The following is a 17,878-nucleotide window of genomic DNA, read 5'->3' as shown; positions in this document are numbered from 1 at the left end:
ATACCAGTACAGATCAGTTGCATCAGAAATTACTTGGGGGAATTCTCTGAAATCCCTGAGCTCTACCTCAGATCTTCTGAATCAGATTCTCCAAGGGTGAGAGTCAGAAATCTGTATTTTTTTTAAAGACTTGAGGTGATGCTGATGGGCAGCCAGATTTGAGAACCACACTGACCTAAACTACTTTTTCTTGAGCGCATGTTAAAATACTGTTGTCAAATGTTTTAAAAGTAAAATTTCCCTTTAATACTGAAATTTGAAAATTGTATGAATCACTTCTAGAAGTTGTGTCTTTTCCTAGCAGCTTAATTTTGATAGCCCCCTATGAGCATGCCAAAAATTTGGATCAGGAATGGAACTTGCTCCTTAGAAAAAAATAGACAGTCTCTACTTACCACCAGTAATAGCATCCTGGTCCTTATCCTTCTTCATTGGTCCTGGGGGTGGAGGTGGAGGAGGCATCAACTTGCAATCAATGTCTTCACAATCAGCATCATAGTCATCCTCATCATAATCTAATAAAACCAAGAAAGTGATCTCCTCAATATCCAGAATGTCACACAACAGCCTTGAGCTCCCTTGTCATTCAAGAATTTAAAGCACCACATGAAGAACTAGGCAGATGCCTTGAGAACACACAACAGATGCAGCTTCTGCCTTCAGAAAGAGATGACACCATATCACCAAGTGCTGTTAACACCATGTATATCTCATACAGGAATTTAGGAAGCTCCCAAGAACTGTTTAAAACCTTTGCTCCTTCTCCTGGTCAAACCCTGTTCCTTTATTTTCATGCTACTCAATCTCATAACTGAATTTAACATTCTTCTTTCCTCTGTCAGCTTAAGACTGGACTTTTTTCTCACCTCCCAAGTCTTTGACACATTTTTTTCTGTCTACCTTCTACAGTCTGTTATTCTTTTCACTACCCTTTAACCAGTGGCATCACTCAATACTTAGTCCTGAACACTCTGCTTTTATTCCTCTATACACTCTCCATTCCCTTTCTAAAGAATCACATTTATCCAGACTAAACTCAAATCTGTTATGTCTTGCCCTGACTTAGCCCCTCTACGATTGCACTGCATGTTCTGCTGCCTGAAGAGCTTTTCCATTCATATATTCAACAACTGCATTTCGTATCACACTGAAATATCCTTCAACTCTTTTAAATTCCCTTTTGTTACTATCAATACCACCTCCATCCTCATTTTCCCAGCTTATGATTTTAGCCTCCTGTCTCCTTCATCAATCTCTTACCCCCAACACACCTTTTCCAATCAATCATTAATAGTAGTCATTATAGCAACTTCTATTCACTGAGCTCCCATTATGTGCCATGTACTTTTAGCTATTTTACCTATAATCCTCCCAATAATGCTGCAAAGTAGGAATTATTCTGAGATACAGAAGTGAAGTGACTTAGGGTCATACATGTTTTAAGTGACAAAGTCAGAATTCAAGCCTGGTTTAACAACAAAGTGTCTTTCCAACACGCTTCCTCACTCACCAAGTCCTACCGATGTTTTATCAGCAACTCTCAAGTCTGACCCTGCCTATCATTTTCCACAATTGTCACCCTACTCCAGACCTTGATAACTTTACATCTAGCCCACAAGAACTGTCTCCAAGTTAGTCTGCTCCTTTACCCTTTTTCTAATCAAAACCCCAAAGCAACAAGCATCACTTTTCATTTTCATTTAGGAAGGAAAGACAACTAACATTTATGGAGCATCCACCATGACACTGTCCTATGTAGGTGCTTTCATACCATGTGATAATGAACTTGAATTCCCACCAAAGTCCTATTAATGAGGTAGGTATTAATACACTTACTGCAGAAAAAAAACTGACAGATTATTACAAATGAGAAATCCAAGCCTCAGAGACTGAGCAACTTTTCCAGGGTCAAACTAAATATGGAGTTGGGACTTGAACCTATGACATTCTGACTCCAAAGTCCATCTTCTTTTCATTATACCATCCTGCTTCTTACTCAACAATCTATATCAGTTTACAATTCTTTATGGCAGCAAACCCCAAGTAATGTGTACATAAAGGTGCTGTCAAATTGCTCTATGGTTGGTTCTTACTTGTTTTCCACTCCTTCCAAGAAAACCTGCTGGCCAATTCCCCGCACACTACTTGCTTATTTCTATCTCCAAACCTTTATGCAAGCCATGTTTCCAAACCACAATACCCTGCTGCGTCCTCTTCATCAAACCTTATCTTTCAAAATTTTGCTCAAAATTCACCTCCATGAAGCCTCTTCTAATGACCTCCATCTACTTCTAATTATTCCAAAGAAACACCCTTATCAATCAAGCCGTGTGAAGGGGCCAATGCCAGGGAAGGAGGAAGCTAAGGGCATAGATAAAGGTACCCTCAGAGGACAAGAGAACTTGGAAATGAGCTTCCCACACTGACTGAGACTCTATCAAATACAGCATCCTCCTTTTCCAGGAGGTCAGCTCACACAACCCAACTAAGAACCGCTCACCTATCCTCTTCCTTACCATTCCTAGCCAAGACAACAAATCCAAAACTGAAAATTACAACATGCCCTGAAAAATCAGAGCTGCTACCACCTCCCCCTCAGCCTATGTCAGGGTGCTCAAACAAATAGTTATGCTATTTGACTTAGTCTGGCAGCCCTTCAAAATTAAGTATAACACTCTATACAGAAATATGAGCTGGCAACTAGTTTATGTCTTCTTATTATTAATAATTATGTTTTGCATTCATTTATCTCACCTTCCCCAAATGATAACAATATCCCTGAAAGTAAGGCCTGTATCTTCTATTTTTCTAGGTTACTTCTTGTGTATGTGGTGCAGTTAATTCTCTTTATATAAGAAGCACCCAAATCTATTAACTGGCTCTGAAGAAACTAAGTTCAGCTCTCTACCAAGGTTTTATCTATACTTCTCAGCAGCCTGAAATCTAATTCAAAGAGGTGGATAATGAATAAACAGTGAACAACTTCACACAAAGTCCCAAACAGTGAAAGGTAGTATAGGGCAGTGGAAAGAATGAACTAGGATCAGCAAGTCTAGGTTCCAGACTACAGAGCCGAGCTCCTCAAAAATCAGAAAATGGATTTTATTATCTTTGTACTTTACTATCACAGTTTATAGGACATAACGGGTGCCTAATGCCTAATAAACTGAAATGCTGAATTAGAAGGTCTGCCACTAGCTAACTACAGAACTTCTGATAAAGTTCCACATTTTATTAAAGTTTTCTGAAGTTCCAGGTTTCCATATCTATGAGGAGGTAAAGAATAAATAACCACTAAAACCCCTTCAAACTCTGACATTTTGATTCTATAATGTAGCACCTTATACCAGGGAGGAAAACCTATGTTGTGAGCAAGCATTAAGCACACTGTGTCGCCCAGGTAGTGAGTGATTAACAGAAGTTGAGCCGATAAATACATGTGCTCGTTTATATACAACATTGCATACTTAATCTTTCTTGAACTACCAATTCCTTGAGGGCAAAGACTGAGTTTAAATAGCATCTAAAACAGTACTGTGAACCCCATAGGTACTCAAATACCAGATGATAAGGAGAAGAGAATTATCATCCTTATTTGGCATTCACCAAGAATATGGGACTAACCAGTATGAGGAATAAAAGCCTGAGTATAGTAACGCTGCCCCAGAACACAAAAGAGGACAGCAGCTACTTGGAACTGAGCTGACAAAGGGAGAGAAGCAAAGACATAAAGAGCAGAAACAATGACAGAAAGCTTGGATAGAAACAAACTGGACTACACAGCAAGAAAATGTACTGGAGTGCTCTTACTGATGGCACCAAAGAATCACCTGCATGGCAAAGGGGCTGCAAGGTCCCCATTGTTTGCTGGTATCTTCGGCTTTCATCTTCTGCTACCTCATTAATGTCTGAATAGTCCACAGCATCTTCTGTACTCCTGATCCATCCTATAAATAAAAGGTGGGGGGGGTAGATCTAAACAAAGAGCAAGAAACTTTCACTCCCTCAGATAATTCCCATTGAAAAGTACATGTACAGTAAGTGGCTAGCCTCCTCCCCCACCTTACTCCCCATGACCCAGACTTCACCTTCATCATTTACCAGGGCACCGTCAGTCCCAATCCATTCTTCATTTGCTGTGAGTTCAGTGATCAGGCTGCCCAGACCCAAAGCCCCCAAGCCTGCCAAGTACTTCTTACACTCCTGAAAAAGGGACAGCACCAGAATCAAAGACAATACCTAAACCTAAGTTTCCCACACCCACAAGGCTTATTTCCCAGATCCACGACAAAGCTATAAATCCATCTGAAAAACGACTCGGCAGCGTGCTAAAAGCAGCATCGTATCTGAGAACTGTAAAGTACATCTTCCACTAAACTCCACATTGATCAGATCTTTATTAACACATCATGTCCAATTTCATCACCATCCTTTAAACTAATGTAAGGAAAGATTATTCAAGGAACCCCCACCAAGACTAAATAAATGGAACAGCAGTTGCCTGAATAAAGGCTAAGGAAACTGAGGTCATTCCGATCAGAGAAAGCAAGGCAAGAACTTTACTGCTGTCTTTATTGTGTGTTGCAGGGAATGAGGAATATTGGTCAGTATTTTCTCCTTGAGGAGACGAACTTAAGATAGGTGAGTGTCAGGCACAAGAAACAATTTCATGAATGTCAGTGAACGGTGGGAAAACTATGTAAGAAGTGCACTGGGACCAGAAGGGGTCTGCCCCGGATGGTTTGAACATTGGCTGTTCTAAGAACTGGGACCTGAACCACGTGATTTGGTGCAGGTCCTGTCCTCTCGCTCTAGAGCCACCTCTAGTCAGCGGTGGCACAAACGCAGTTTCAAGAATCTCCAAGGTTCTCGTAGCAAAGGTCTGAAAGCACTCTCACTAGGTTAAGCTGCTATTTTTCCATCTAACTAGCTCCAAAGCCACCCATATCAGCGCCGCTGACGTCCCAGAGCTTGCCTACTGTTCTCCTCTCTTGTCTCCACCCTCGCCCAAACTGAGCCCCCTCGCTCTCCGTTACTGCACGATCTACTGGCATGGCAACTGCTTCTCTGGTCCTCTTCGCGTACGTTAAGTGCGCCCTCTCACTGAGGGAGGGCCGCATCGCCCTCTTTTTCCGGTTCCTAAGACCACTCAACTCTCCTCACTCCACCTTTTCCTTAGCCGATCCACCCCCAGCCCTATCCCCACGCCCACCCCCTCACATCATCCAAGACGCTTTCCCCCTCCAGCTGCCCGGCTCCATTGATGTTGCCGAAAAGGAAACCGGTTAAAGAAAATGGGCCGCCTCCAGCGGAATCTTCATCGCTGTCCGTGTCTGACATGATGGCGGCGTAGGCGCCGGCAGCCGCTACGGGGAACAGCAAATCCCAGCCTCGCCCCACAAGCCGGAAATAAAAATCCATGTCGGCCAGAAGTGACTCACAGAGTTCAGTGACCAGCCCCTACCGGATGCGGAATAAAGAAAAAAAGAACCGGAAAGGCCGCCAGTCCTACGAGAAAGGAGAATTGGTGTCACTACCTTACTAGAGGCTTTTGATTGGACTATACGCGATCAGGAGGCTGGATCTGTGAAAAGCGGTTAGTCAAAGAAAATGTTCGGTCCCGCCCCCTTCCACTTACCTAAGCAGGAGCTGTCTCAGTGCACTGGGGGGGGGGGGGGGGGGGGGAGGGGAGGGGAGAGAGAGAGAGAGAGAGAGCGCTTCCTAGGTCACGTGATCTACGTCCTGGTAACCGCACGTAACCACGCCACAGGACACGGAAGTAAAGATTAGAACCGGTTTTTCTTGTCTGTGTTGTCTCCTCCTGTACTGTTTCGTTCGAAAGAGAAACTGGCAGTGTGCCAAAGGTACCTTTGCAGTTAGTTGTTTTGAATTGACATTTACCCGTAGAAATGGATTTCCTCCCCCCTTTTTTGGGGGGGAAATGTGAAAGTAAAAGATAAGTAAAACGAGCAGGCGACCCTTCACCTAGATTCACAATTTTAACATTTTTTTTTTAAAGATAACTGCAACTTTTTTCAAAGTTATTTATTTATTTATTTATTTATTTATGGCTGTGTTGGGTCTTCGTTTCTGTGCGAGGGCTTTCTCTAGTTGCGGCAAGTGGGGGCCACTCTTCATCGCGGTGCGCGGGCCTCTCACTACCGCGGCCTCTCTTGTTGCGGAGCACGGGCCCCAGACGCGCAGGCTCAGTAGTTGTGGCTCACGGGCCCAGTTGCTCCGTGGCATGTGGGATCTTCCCGGACCAGGGCTCGAACCCGTGTTCCCTGCATTGGCAGGCAGATTCTCAACCACTGCGCCACCAGGAAAGCCCCCCACAATTTTAACAGGTTTTTTTTCCTGAACCATTTAAAAGTGAGTTACAGATATCGTGATTCTTCACCCCTAAAAATAGACTTTTTTCTACACAACCACAATACCATTAGCACATCTTTAAAACTTAACATTAATTCAATATCACTTAACATACAGTCCGTATTTAAATTTCCTCAGTTGTCCTAATTGGAGCATTTTACATTTCAATCCGGGATCCACTCAAGGTTCATGCATTGTATTTGTTTATCTCCCTTTAGTCTCTTAATCCAGAATCCACCAGCATTTTTCTTTGTGTTGCATGACACTACGTATTTGGAAGAATCCAGGGAAGTTGTCTTGAAAATATTCTATAGGCTGAATTCGTCTAATCTTTTCTTCAAAGTGATTCCGGTTAAATATCTTACCGGTCATCAGAAGGCACAATGTCAGGTTGTTCCAATGTTGGTGATGCTAAATTTGATCACTTCAAAAAAGTGGTGTCCACCAGATCTCTCCATCGCAATGGCACATTTTTCCTTCTGTATTAGTAAGTAACCTATGGGGTGGTACTTTGAAATTCTGTGAATATTCTGTTCTCTATCGCCCTTGCACCCAAAGGTTTTAGCATCCGTCGATGATCGTTGCCTGAATCAATTATATTGGAAGAGTGCAAAAGGGTGATTTTTCTAATTCTTAATTCCTTCTATATTTATTAACTGGACTTACTCAGTAAAGAACTTTCCCTTTTCTTACGTCCTTTCTTGTATTTTTATTTTAATGTGTTACAATCTAACAGCATCATTATCCTTTTTGATCCTCAAACTGTTACAAATTTGTCCAATAGTTACCACTTCACTCTGGCTCCTGTATCCTTTTGACATGACCCCAATTAGTCTTTGAGCACTTCCTTGCTTTTTGGCACAAGATGTTCCAAGCTCACTCTGTGCATTCCCTGTCCTGGATCTGATATAAGACATTTCTCCAAGGAGCCCTGGTTCCTTTTAGTGGGGAATGGTGTTTAGAAAGTGGGGCATCGGGACTTCCCTGGTGGTCCAGCGGCTAAGACTCCGCCCTCCCAATGCAGGGGGCCCAGGTTCGATCCACATGCGACAACTAAGAGTTCGTGTGCTGCAGCTAAAGATCCCGCACGCCGCCACGAAGATCCCGCGTGCCGCAACTGAGACCCGCCACAGCCAAATAAATAAATAAATTTAAAAAAAAACAAAACAAAACTGGGGCATCATTGCTTGTAGGCCCTTTCAGTGGAGAGAGAGAAAAAATTTTTAATGAATGAGTTTATACTAATACCTTCGATTCAAATCTAATACCACAGGGTTCTCCCTCACCGTTCCCCATTTCATATTTGTATCTTGCTTCTCTTACAATGAAAACTCTGGTTCCTAACACCAATATATTACTCTTTTCAGAATTACAAGACCAATACCACTACCAACAGTTAACCTAAGTAAAGTTCAGAAGTTCTTTGCAGTTTTCTGTCCTTAGACTATATCCTATTAAAAATTACGTGAATCTTTTTTTTCCTCTGTGGAGTTGTTTCCGTTTGTATTCAACTTTAGGATTTGCTTTTATTGTCCTTTTTAATAAAAAGGATAAAAATTTTATACAATTTTTATTTTTAAAAAATGTAAACTTTTACATGGTTCAAAGTCAAAACTATATAAAAAGCTATTTCCAGAGAAGTCTTGCTCCCATGCCTATGCTCTCTGCCCCATTGTCACCCACTCCCTGTAACCATTTTCATTAATTTCTGGTTTATCCTTCCTGTGTTTATTATTTTTTTCAATTGAGGCGTAATTGACATTAACATATTAGTTTCAGGTGTACAGCACGATTCGCTATTTGTATTTCCTGTGTTTCTTTTTGCAAATATATGCAAATGAGTATGTTCTTATCTCTTCTTTTTCGTTATATACCCATGTATTGTTTGATTCTGTTTATATGAAATGTTCAGAAAAGACAAAGATTAGTGGTTGCCTAGGGCTGGGGGTGGGAACGGGGATTAACCGCATGAGGGATCTCTTTGGGGTGATGGAAGTGTTCTCAAACTTAATTTTGGTGATGGTTGCATGACTCAGTAAATTTACTAAAAATCATTAAATTGTACTTGAAATGGGTGAATTGTACAGTATGTAAATTATACCTCAATAAAGCTGTTTTTAGTAAAACAAAAAACATGGTTTTGCACTTCTTTACTCGTGCACTTACTAGTGTACCAGCGCTATTTACAGTTGCCAGCCAGGATTGGGGGAGTGGTTCTTTGTGGTTTTTTTTGGGGGGGGAGGAGATCAAACCCACTCCCTCAGCAGTGAAGGCACAGAGTCCTAACCACTGGACCACCAGGGAATTCCCTAGTTCATTTTTATAACAAACGGGAAGGAGATTTTTCTGAGATAACTGGAAGAGGCAAAAAATATTAAATGATATATCTTATCTTCACAACCCAGCCCCTAGCACAGTCAAGCCTGTAACACAGTAGGAGCTTGATAATTGTTTACTGAATGTAGTGTAATAAGTGAGGAAAATCACCAACAAGGAACTAACTGGTCTGTCATTATTGAAAACCAGGAAATGAAGCTAAATCCTGGGGATGAATAGGTAGGGGGTGGGCAGGAACTAGACAATCAATGTTAGCAGGGCAGACAGTTCCTTACCCTGATTATCTGATGTAGAGAAATAAGCACAGCTACGCATAGGTGCCATGTGCAATATGACAATTATAGTTATTTCATCCTTTGCAAGCTGAAAAGCATTTAGAAACCACTCAAAGCAAAGGGGTGGTGGTGAGGAATTGCTTTGATTTTTTAGAAAGCAATGGACCCAGTAAAATCAGAAAAGTTTACTACCATTCCTTATGAATAATTTAAAAGTGATATTAGCATGTTAGTCTTCATACAAATTCCTTTCAAGTATAAAAACCAAGATGTCAGTGTATGCTTAAGACTATTAAATCAGACCAATACAAAACCACTCTCTCAGACTTGTGGATCACACCTCCATTTATTAGAGGACACAAATTTGCCCAAACCAAACCCAGGCTTACATTTGGGAATTTGCCAGGCAAAGGGAGAGCAGGAGGCACTATTAAATTAAAATCCAACTTAAAAGATTTCAGTAGCTAAATAGAAAGTTCCCAGAGACCCAGGTGACAGCCATGTTTCTAACCCCTTTGAACCATGAAGTCCTGTGAGCACCCAAGGTGGCATCAATCAGAACATCCTGAGACTGGAATACACTTTCATTTGGCTGCCTTTGGGAAAACCCAGTGACTCTACCCAAGGGCAGTGGGCACAGTGCCCAGAAGCCAGTTGACTTCTACAGTGGCCACGTTACTGTAACAGTAGCCCCACTTTCCAAAGTGTTACTGGGCCTTAGTTGAGGAGGTCCACCCTCACCCTCTTCTAGTTGACTCACTTCTCATACAGAATCCCTGCCACCCTCAGGAGGCCCTGAGTCACACACTGGAAAATAGATACAGTACATTGGACCTGAGATAGAAGGCAAGCGCTGGACAACAGTATTCATCCTGGATCCTCCACAGCTTTAGACAATCAGCAGTGTAGAAATATACACCAATGAAGTACTATGTGGAGTGGAGGGTACAGTCATGAAGGAAAAAGAAAACAAAACACTAGTCCACCGTGAGGGAAAAGGCAACCAGAAGAAAAGGAGGAAGAATAGAGAATTTACATAACCATTTTTAGAAAATATTTATTTATTTATTTATTTTGGCTGCACCGGGTCTTAGTTGAGGCAGGCGGGCTTCTTAGTTGCGCCAGGCAGGATCTAGTTCCCCGACCAGGGACCAAACCTGGGACCCCTGCATCGGCAGCGCAGAGTCTTACCCACTGGACCACCAGGGAAGTCCCTACATAACCTTTTATCTTCTATCAATACTTGATATTTGACCTCCAGGTTCCAGGTTCTCCAAGAGTAGCGTTGCCAGATTTAGCAAATAAAAATACAGGATGCCCCATTAAATTTGAATTTCAGATAAACAGCAAATAATTTTTTAGTGTAAGTGTGTCCCAAATATTGCACTTATACTAAAAAATTATGGTATTTTATCTGGCAACCCTCTCCAGGAGGTTCAGTTAGCCTGAGGTTACTCTGATCATATCCCGTCAAAGGGCAACAGCAAGATGATCACAGAGCGAAGCTCAGGCACTCCACCCACCCCAAGGGGAGGTATGTGTTCCTTTTAGCTCCATTTCCCAAACTCTCAAAAATCCCATGCTATTCTGGCAGGGTGAGAGGATATGTGCACAGTGGAGTTGTCAACCACTATTTGCCAGGCAGAGGAGTTAAGGTTTCCTTCCATATCAAATGAGGAAGGTCAAAAATACAACTAGGGAGAAGGAGCAGCAGGCCCACTGAGCAACTCCAGCAACACCGCCACCAGGGCGACGACAGCCCTGCGGCCTGGAAACCCAACGTACCCCAGCCCTGTTGGAGCAACCTCAAAAGGCACACAGGGCTGAACACACACACAGGGAGATACACAGAGGAGGGAGGAACAGGAAGAGAGCAAGGTAGTCTTTATAGTGACTCAGAGGAATGACAGCAGAAGAGAAGTATCAGAGGCATTCACAGAATCCCCTGACAGTGACTGGCAGGACATTTTATTTCATTGGTCGTTTCATTGGTTTTATTTAGGGGGTTAATCTTCAGTGGTCTTTCCTTCAAGCGGAAGGATGATGAGAGAAAAAAGAGCCACACAGAAGCCTCAGAGACACAGCTCTTCAGAGGGACTGTTCATTACACATCACCGTGCCTATTGTGCTAGCAGAATCTGAGAGCAGATCTGAACATCAGATCCCACAGCCAATATACTATCGTGATTAAGTGCCAAACCCACCTCCTGAGGATGGAAGAGGAACCAATAACAAGGCCATGGCTGGTAAACATTCCTCTCAAAGGCATGAAGAGGGAAACAGCACAAAGAACAGGACCACATTATGCTTTTTTCACAGTCTCCGCCATGGGAATTCCCAGTGCCTTGTAATCCAGCATCTCTAAAACTGTGTTCCCAGAGATGTTAATAGGTGTGTTGCATGGGACCAAAAAACAAAAGTTCAGTGAAATAAGTTTGGGAAATACTGCGTACTTATTAAAAGTTATAACTTCCTGCAGTAGAAGAAACGATTTGGCATTATTTAAATCACTGGTTCCTGCCTTATTTGACCACAGAACCCTTTTAAGAAACATCTATTACCATCTCACAGAACTCTAGGAATGCTGCTTAACCATTATTGCAAAAATATCTCCTCTCAAGAATGGAAAGAGCATGTCAACATTGGGAACACCCAGGAATCACACATAAGATGGTTTCCAAACATTAGTATATCAGAAAGCTTAAGGCAATGATTTGAAAACTTGGAGAACCTTGTCCTTCTGGGAGGCACTTGCTCAACGGTAAATACAGCCAGGGACGCTGAAATTAGATTTCAAACAGCCAAGCAAAAGCCTACAAACAACAGCGCTAGGCTGCTCTGCTTAGTCGTGGCCTGGCCAGGACAGAAAAGAACAGCGCTTGGTGGCATCTCCTCTTACCACTTCGACAGGAGAGACACACACACTCTCACTCTCTCAAACTTCCTCCAAAAGGTTCAGACCAAACTTCAAAGCAGCCAAGTGCAAACTAGCCTCTCTTTGTTCCTCCAAAAGCTGAATAACCTGGAGTCTAGGGTTTCCAGGGGAAGAGATAAGTGGCTCACGCTGGCATTGTTAAATGCTGTCAAAGGAATTCCCCCTTATTCTCCTTAGGTGCAGTCCCCAAGCAGCACCCCAAAAGCTATAAGAGGACACACTTCTTGCTGTTCTTCTTTGTAGCAGGGTAAAGCACAGCCCGGACAGCTTCTGAAAATACCTCATGGACCCCATCCTGCATCAGGGCTGAACATTCCAGATACTTCACAGCCCCCACCTGCTTAGCCAGGGAAGTGCCTTGCTGAGGAGTTGTGGGCACTAGGCTCTGTTCCTTCAGCTTCTTCACTGTCTCAATGTCACTTCGCAGGTCCCTCTTGGTGCCTACCAGCAAAACAGGTACATTGGGGCAATGATGGGAGACCTCTGGGTACCACTTATGCCTCACATTGGCATAAGAAGATGGGTTGCCAATGGAGAAACAAATGACGAAGATATTGGTCTGGGGGTAGGAGAGTGTTCGCAGTCGGTCATACTCCTCTTGGCCGGCTGTGTCCCACAGGTTCAGGCTGACGATCTGGCCGTCCACAGATGTCTGGGCACTATAGTTGTCAAAGACAGTAGGGATATACTCCTCGGGAAAGGCGTTTGTCGTGTAACTGATGAGGAGGCAGGTCTTACCTACAGCCCCATCTCCCACAACCACACATTTAATCGTCTGCATTCTTCCCTTGGAGTCCTACGGACAAGAGAGAAAGAAAGAATGTTCACAGACATCTGGTTAATTTCAGGAGCCTAAGCCGTATAAACATTTCTCTCTGAGGAGAAAGAAAGGAGGTGAGACCCCCCCACACCGCCACCGCCACTTGCCTGGCCTCTTAACACTATAGAAGAGTCAGCTGCGAAAGGTTGCAGAGGGCAGGAATTCTTACCACGGAGTCCATGGACTGCTAGAGGATAAGCTTCAGTAGATTCTAGAAGCCACCTCTGCAGCTGTGTGCAATATTATGTGCATAAGGAAATTTTTCTGGAAAGAAGATCCAAAGCTGTCATCAGACTCTCAAAAAGGACTGTGAGCCCAACAAGATAGGTATTTATGTTGCAGTATCGTCATAAGGTCTGCGTATACAGTATCAAAGGTTCTAAAATATAGCAGATGCTAAATAAATGTTAACTAATTAAAAAACAAAAAAAATTGGCATAGAAAGAAGGTTCCCAAGGTTGAAACGAAAGGAAACACATCTCTTACTTTGGGTCTGTGGCTATAGACTTAGCAAAGGACACTCTGTTCCTGAGCAACAGTGACGTCATAATACTGGAGAGGAAGGTAGGCCAGTCAGACTCAGCCATACAGAGAAGCGGCTAAGAGTCCAGACTCTGAAGTCAGACCTCCTGGAGTCGAAAACCAGTCCTCTCTTTTCCTAAGCTTTGTGAACTCGGGCAAGTTTTTAACCTGAAGCTTACATGAAAGAATGCATGTGCTGTATGCTGTACTTATTAGTGCCTGCCACATAGGAAGTACTCATTAAGTGTTAGAAGCTACTATGACTTCACAGAAATTACTAATCTGCCGGGGAAGGCAAAAGTTCTATAATGTGAGTACAATGCTAGACAAACCAGGGGGTCTCACCCCTTCCGACCTTATCTGAGTAAAACTACATGTCATAACACCACTATATTCTCGTCCATTTCTTCAGGAATCAAGTATTTGTGAGTTAATGGTACAACACAGATGATCTCCAAGGAGCACGTTTACTATGAGCTCCCATGTCTGTACCCCCTTATTAATATTCTGTCAATGCCCTACTGTGTCAGTGCCTCCACAGCACTCCATTTTCTTTAGCTTCTTAACTAGTACCCTCATTTCAGACCCGATCCTCACAGCATTAACTTCAAGTGTCCGAACATGGAGGAAAGCGGACACATTATCATATGTATTTGATTATGGAAAAAAATTTGAGAATCAATTAGTTTCTCACCTTGGGAATGTGGGGGAATAGACGCATTCCCCCATCCTGCTGTCTTATTAGCTAAGGTCTACATTAGGTCCATATCATAGACAAAAACCAGACAAAACACAACAGCTCATTTTGGGTCAAGGGAAAAAAAAGTTGGCCTTCTCAGCATGCTTCGCACAGGCCCGCTAGGGGTAGCTCTCTCCTCACACAGCCAGCTCTGCCCAGTGAGGCGTTCCACCTAGAAGCCTTCCTTTCCTTGGCACAGGTCCCACAGCTAAAAGTCCAGAGCCTGATTCAGCTCTAGTAGGCAATCATCCCAGAAGACTCACTGACCATAGCTGTCTTTTTCCATCTAGGAATATGCATGAGGATCAAACACACAAAGTCAATGGAAACAGGGCAAAGTCACCACCACACTCCATGAGAATAGCCTTCCTTGACTTTTCCAGTTTGGATTCATTTCTTTTGCCTCTGATAGCAATCACTGCCTGTACAACTCATCTTCCCAGCCGCCTCTACGTATCATCCAGTGTCTCTGCTCAAAGTGACTGCTTTCAGGACAATAGTGCATCTGAGGGGGTTGCTGAACTAGAGCAAAACTCTTAGGCACAAAGACCGTTTTGCATCCCAAGTTCAGCTCCTCACCTCTATAACTAGGAAAAGCCATCTACACTCTTTTCTACTTGTTTACGTCTACCAGTGCTCCTGGTATATATAATAAATACCAGGCCTACATGATGAAATGCACCTAGAACATCCCAGGTCTGAACAAAACCAAAACACCCTCACCTATAGCAAACTCTCAAAGAAAGGGAAGGTTCAGCAAAAGTGGGAGGGGGCTGCTTTGTACAGTTGACTCATTCATTCAGCCCACATATTCATTATACGATTTTCTCTGCTTGTGTGTATATTTGAAATTCTCCATATTTAACAAGTTTAAAAATAAGACTAGGGCTTCCCTGGTGGCGCAGTGGTTGAGAATCTGCCTGCTAATGCAGGGAACACGGGTTCGAGCCCTGGTCTGGGAAGATCCCACATGCCACGGAGCAGCTGGGCCCGTGAGCCACAACTACTGAGCTTGCGCGTCTGGAGCCTGTGCCCCGCAACGGGAGGGGCCGCGATAGTGAAAGGCCCGCGCACTGCGATGAAGAGTGGTCCCCGCACCGCGATGAAGAGTGGCCCCCGCTTGCCGCAACTAGAGAAAGCCCTCGCACGAACCGAAGACCCAACACAGCCAAAAATAAATAAATAAATAAATAAAGTAGCTATAAAATTTAAAAAAAAAATCAGTAGATTCAACTGACTATGAAATTCTATATATAGATTTAAAAAAAAAAAAAAAGACTAAAAAATATAATCCAAGAGAATTGAAGACAGGATCTCAAAGAGATAATCGCACACCCATGTTCATTGCATCATTATTCACAACAGCCAAGAGGTGGAAGCAACCTAAATGTCCATCGATGGATAATGGATAAAGAAGAAAAAAAAATATATATATATATGTATAATTCAGCCTTAAAAAGAAAAAGGAAATCTTTTCATACACTACAACATGGATGAACCTTGAAGACATTATGCTAAGTGAGATAAGCCAGTCACAAAAAGCCAAATATTGCATGATTCCACTTATATGAGGTATCTAGAATAGTCAAATTCATAGAAACAGAAAGTAGAATGGTAGTTGCCAGGGGCTGGGGGAGGGGGAAATGGGTAGTTGTTTAAGGGGTATAGACTTTCAGGTTTTCAAGATAAAAAAATTCTAAAGATCTGTTGCACAAAAATGTGCATATACTTACTGTACTGTACACTTTAAAATGGTTAAAAATACTAAAAATAAAAATAATAGTTTTTAAAGGGCTGGGAACTCTGAGAGAAGGCTAGGAGTTACAAGAGAGAGGCAAATATTCTGTTTATCACCAATATGAGAAAAGGTTGTTTCGTTCAGCTCCAGCATCCAGCACAATGCTGTCCGGTTACAGATCACCCATAGCTTTCCCCTCATCACCACCGCTATCCACACACTCTCCCAGGCACTACTATGCACAATGCACTGCTAGGAGGGACTCAAAAAAGGGTTAAAAAAAAAAAGAACGATGATAGAAGTTTATAGTCTTAGGGTAAAGGCAGGACTTCTATAAGAAGGTAAACAATAATACACAGTAAAGCATGGTCCAGAGAAAAATAAGTTGCTATGAGGAAACAAGGGGAAATTAAAAACTGAGAGCCTGTTACAGGCATTGTGTAAAATACTTTCACATATCTTATTTAAGCTTCATAGTAGCACTGTAAAGTAGACATCACCTCAGCTCAGAGATCATTAAATATGTCTCTAGGATTGGAAATTGGAAGAGGCCTGGAGCTGCAGAGACCAACACCTCAGAAGGCATTCACTTTTAACCTTGGAATTACAGTTTCTTCTAAATCTTCCATTCTCATCTGACAAAGCATCCTTCTTCACATGTACATTTCCCAGCAGTCACTTTTCTCCTAGGTTAGAGGCACAACATAAAAGACCCCATAACTGGACTTCCCTGGTGGCGCAGTGGTTGAGAATCTGCCTGCCAATGCAGGGGCACGGGTTCCAGCCCTGGTCTGGGAAGATCCCACATGCTGCGGAGCAACTAAGCCAGTGTGCCACAACTGCTGAAGCCGGGGCGCCTAGAGCCCGTGCTCCGCAACAAGAGAAGCCACTGCAATGAGAAGCCCGCGCACCCCAACGAAGAGTAGCCCCCGCTCCCGCAACTAGAGAAAGCCCGTGCGCAGCAACGAAGACCCAACGCAGCCAAAAATAAATAAATTTAAAAAAAAGACCCAGTAGCAGTAAAGACAAGAATGCAGCTCAGAATATTACTATTTCTAGCACATTCTCCCCCCAAGTCTCACCCTTTCCAAAAGTCAAACCCACTTGAAATCACTCTTTCTGAAACTAAAACAATTCAGCAGAAGACCCTCATTTTTATTTACTACTTTCTGCAACTTAGTTATCTACTAAATCCGGGAAGCTTTTTCACATTGAAGACTGACTTTTTGGTTCAAGTCCAGTCAAAGACACCCCAGGGCGAAGGAAGCCATGTGAACTCTCCCCAATCTGGAGCCAGGGGAGGCTATCCTGCGCTTGGAAACTTAACCAGAGAGGCAATTCTAGTGACCCATCGATAGCCACCGCAAGCCCGCTCGGCCCTTCCCTCACATCCTTTCCACCGAGGGTCCTTGGTTCTGGGACTTCAGATGGACTCGTGAGCCTGGGACAGAGAGGTGCCTCACGTCGGATTCACAAATAGGAAGAGCTGGCTCGATCTTCCCCGCTATACATACAACTCATCCCACTCTCAAATCCCTTCCATCCAAGGAGTGGCTCATGTACTAAGGTAACCGTCCCGGGGATGGGGAGACTCGAGAAAAGAGCGGATGAGGGGGCCGCCTGGGGGATGGTTCTCCATAAGGATTACCCGGCAAAGTAGTCGTCCTCCCGCGCTGTTGAACCGCCGCTGGCAGAGCCTCCCAGGCGTCTCTCGCTGGGCTGGGCAGGCTCGGTGGGCTCGGCGCCACATCCGGGCAGCTACCGAGCCCCGCCCCCGTCGTCGGACGCCGTCCCCCACCCGGTGCCCCGCGACCTCCTGGGAAATGGAGTTCTAGCGCCCGCCGCGTGCTCTGCAAGTCACTGGCTTCTAAACTACACCTTTGGGTAATCAAGGATCTCTGGGGTCCCAGTTCCTCGGTTCGGAGGTCCCCGAGCTTCACATTTCCCGTGACAAAGTGAGGCCGCCTCCTCCTCCCCAGACCGCTGTTTTCTCCTCAAGACAAATATTAACATAAAGAGGCAGTCAGGGAACTGAAAAAGTGTTAGTAAAAACGGAGGCGGTAAAAGAAGAGTTAAGGTAGCTGTCACCATATATTAGTTTGCATTTTCTAGAGTTTTATATAAATGAAATCATACAGTA

General features: G+C 43.6%; 1 protein-coding gene and 1 pseudogene across 16 annotated transcripts in view; both read right to left on the bottom strand.

The window, feature by feature from the left end:
- TAF1 (TATA-box binding protein associated factor 1) overlaps window positions 1-5,651 on the bottom strand; it is a 122,868-nt gene extending 117,217 nt beyond the window's left edge. For 8 of the 15 annotated variants that reach the window (XM_082376960.1, XM_082376959.1, XM_082376950.1 and 5 more), the window contains exons 1-4: window positions 5,221-5,651; window positions 4,089-4,203; window positions 3,831-3,947; window positions 396-515 (exon numbers count right to left, since the gene is read on the bottom strand). In XM_082376960.1, the coding sequence (XP_082233086.1) occupies window positions 396-515; window positions 3,831-3,947; window positions 4,089-4,203; window positions 5,221-5,421 (553 nt within the window). In that variant the 5' untranslated portion in view covers window positions 5,422-5,651. Of the gene's footprint in view, window positions 1-395; window positions 516-3,830; window positions 3,948-4,088; window positions 4,204-5,220 lie in introns of those variants that run through there. The other 7 variants (XM_082376956.1, XM_082376951.1, XM_082376949.1 and 4 more) reach the window with 2 other exon arrangements.
- A 3,660-nt stretch (window positions 5,652-9,311) lies between these two features.
- On the bottom strand, window positions 9,312-17,488 carry LOC309620684 (rho-related GTP-binding protein RhoG-like; annotated as a pseudogene). The gene is made up of 2 exons (XR_014249885.1): window positions 17,387-17,488; window positions 9,312-12,715 (listed from the first exon to the last, which is right to left on the bottom strand). The product of XR_014249885.1 is annotated as a rho-related GTP-binding protein RhoG-like (transcript).
- Between the last annotated feature and the right edge of the window lie 390 nt (window positions 17,489-17,878).

The sequence above is a fragment of the Balaenoptera borealis genome (assembly GCF_965194805.1).
Source record: "Balaenoptera borealis genome assembly, chromosome: X".
In the NCBI taxonomy this organism is placed as follows: domain Eukaryota; kingdom Metazoa; phylum Chordata; class Mammalia; order Artiodactyla; family Balaenopteridae; genus Balaenoptera; species Balaenoptera borealis.
This window is presented reverse-complemented; position numbering and strand designations above follow the sequence as displayed.